Here is a 2,925-nt window from a genome sequence, read left to right on the forward strand (position 1 = left end):
GGTATGCACTGCATTGCGGTATGAGATCAGAAAAGATGACCCTGGTGATATTGAGGGCGAGCCACCCAGGAAGAGGGTTCCTGCCAAGGTGATGTGGTATGCTCCTATAATACCACGGTTGAAACGCCTGTTCAGAAATAAAGATCATGCGAAGTTGTTGCGATGGCACATGGAAGATCGTATGAAAGACGATAAGTTGAGGCACACCGCTGATGGTCGACAGTGGAGAAAAATCGAGAGAGAGTCCCCGAGATTTGCAGCTGACGCAAGGAACTTATGGTTAGGTCTGAGTACAGATGGCATGAATCCTTTTGGGGAGCAGAGTTGCAGTCACAGCACCTGGCTCGTTACTCTATGTATCTACAACCTTCCTCCTTGGTTGTGCATGAAGCGGAAGTTCATTATGATGCCAGTGCTTATCCAAGGTCCAAAGCAACCCAGCAACGATATTGATGTGTACCTAAGGCCATTAGTTGATGAACTTTTACAGCTGTGGGCCGAACCAGGTGTACGTGTGTGGGACGAGCACAAACAAGAGGAATTTGACCTTCGAGCGTTGCTTTTCGTAACCTCCTTGTAAAGAGTATTTCATATTGTGTTATCGTAAATAATTTGCTACCCATGGTGGTAGCTACACATGGCCCTAATTTTTATCTCTAATTCAATTGGTAAATTATTTTGGACTATGAAAAATAACTCTATAACAAAAATATCATGACTTTGGACCAGGCAGACAAGCAAACATGCAATTATGCTAAAAAGGCAAGCAAAAAGGACCAAGTGAAGTGAGAAACACCCCTTTCTACAAAACGAAAAGGCACTTGTGTCGAAAAGGTAATAAAAATACAAAGAGAAGTGATAAAAAGTCATTTCTATACAACCAAAATGCACTTGTGCCATTGCCATTGAAACCCAACACCTCATATATAAAAAAGTGCAATTACACCTAAGGCTGTGTACCTACTACCATGCATAGAAAATCACCTCTCGTTGTGTTATTCACACATATGATGTTATACGGTCCTGCTAAACTAACATGTCTACCCATTAGTGGTGAGACTGGGTTTTTCTTTGTTTGTTAACAATATTTATGAAAGAAACTAAGATATCAAATTGTTGTATTAAATAAATAAGGTTTAAATAATTAATGTACATATTCAAAAAAAATGATGGCCAACTAGTTAAACAATAATCATATATTTTGGTACAACATAGTTCCTATAAAATATGACATTTGACATCATGTTGGAATCTATACTTATTTTCCCTTTGCATGTTGTGTTGTGTATGTTTCTAAGAGCCATGGAGCATAATTATAAAGTTCCTTGTGACAAGATCTAATGGTAATTTCTGTTAATCCGGCCACAAAACATATATCTGCAAAACAAGAATTATTTTTGTGAGAAGATATTCACTGCATGCAAATAATCCATACAAATAAAATACTATACAATGAAAATCTACTACCTTTAATAGCCACCTTGTCACGTGGTTCCATGAACGATTTAGATATTAAATATATTATAGTTCCAGCTATTGATATAGCATTCCTTCTGCATAATAGATTTATCATTACGTATACAATTGCAAAATGTAAACATGTTAATTGGAGCATATTAAAATTATGTAATAACACAATTGATACCCTTTCATTACTAATTTTATTTTCACTTTTTTGTGCATGTATGAATATATAGATTAAGTAATGTAATTATGCATTTGATAACAAATACCTTATATCAAGTCTCTGCACTCGATTTGCTGCTTCTTCTGCTGCTTGAATCGCTTTGTTTGACATTCCAAGTGTTGAACAAAAACGTCGCTACAAAGTGTGAATTATAGGGTAAAGTTTTGATAGAAATTATTACTTGAACACATTTATATTCTACTACCATCTATAAAAAATGAACTACTAGGCAAACTTCCTAAAAATATTATGATGTAATGAAGTAACTATGAAAATACGTACCACGAGATCCCTAGGACGAACACTGTTGATCTCCATGGATTCGCTTTTCTTCTCTTCAATATGTTGTACTAGTAAATATTTTGCTCGAGAAATTTCCTTTTTTGTAACTCCGTTAGTGACGGTGCAAATCTCTATTTTTAGATAGAAACAAAGAAGATTATTGATAATGTATGATAAAATGTTCATATATTCCTATAATAAAGTTCATACCTTTTATAGTTCGAGGCTTATTAGCTTGCCTGCATGCTATGTACAACCAAGCAGCACAAATAGAATGTTTCTTCCTTACATTAAATATCTTAAGATCATTTGCTTTCATGTATAAATTTGTTGCTTGAAGCTTTATGTTATCCACAATGCCCAACCTAAAAATAATGTGGTTAATTAGTTCACCTAGTTTTATGCTACACTTCTTATTCGAATTATGTTTATTTTTGTGTTCACTATAGTATAAATATATATTATAATGAACTTTGGACAAGTCAAGATAACAACCACATTAGTAAAAAATATTTTAACTATCTTAAAGTTCACATGGACACATAATAGATCATTCCAATATATTAATATTACAATCATATTTGTATAGAAATATATATATATATATAAATACTAGTAATTAATAAATTTGAATTTAATGTACATAAGAATATGAATTCACCGGTCGGACATATCAGCTATATAGTGAATTGCATTGTCGGGTTGATGGGAAGAAAAATCAACACACTTTTGTATATTTCCGCGAAAAGATTTGTGTTGATCAAATATGTTGTTCTCTAATCTCATAACTGTTGTAGAATTATGCCTTGATTTCAGATTATTTGGGGTTTTTACTGTAGAAATAGGGTCATAATTATCATCATTTGATGCTAAAGGGGTAAATCTATGCCAATCTTTCTCATCAATGTAATGACTATCCAATACAAGACCGCATTCTGAGCATATGGTATCTCCAG

The 2,925-nt window shown here is 33.7% G+C and overlaps 1 protein-coding gene across 1 annotated transcript; it reads right to left on the reverse strand.

Moving 5' to 3' along the window:
• Positions 1-1,181: 1,181 nt before the first annotated feature.
• On the reverse strand, positions 1,182-2,434 carry LOC123430921 (transcription initiation factor IIB-like). Its single transcript, XM_045114751.1, has 5 exons — positions 2,180-2,434; positions 1,970-2,100; positions 1,734-1,822; positions 1,468-1,553; positions 1,182-1,377 (listed from the first exon to the last, which is right to left on the reverse strand). The coding sequence occupies exons 1-5, from the start codon at positions 2,286-2,288 to the stop codon at positions 1,259-1,261; spliced, it is 534 nt and encodes a 177-aa protein (XP_044970686.1). The 5' UTR covers positions 2,289-2,434; the 3' UTR covers positions 1,182-1,258.
• Between the last annotated feature and the right edge of the window lie 491 nt (positions 2,435-2,925).

The sequence above is a fragment of the Hordeum vulgare genome, chromosome 2H, assembly GCF_904849725.1.
Source record: "Hordeum vulgare subsp. vulgare chromosome 2H, MorexV3_pseudomolecules_assembly, whole genome shotgun sequence".
Taxonomy (NCBI): domain Eukaryota; kingdom Viridiplantae; phylum Streptophyta; class Magnoliopsida; order Poales; family Poaceae; genus Hordeum; species Hordeum vulgare.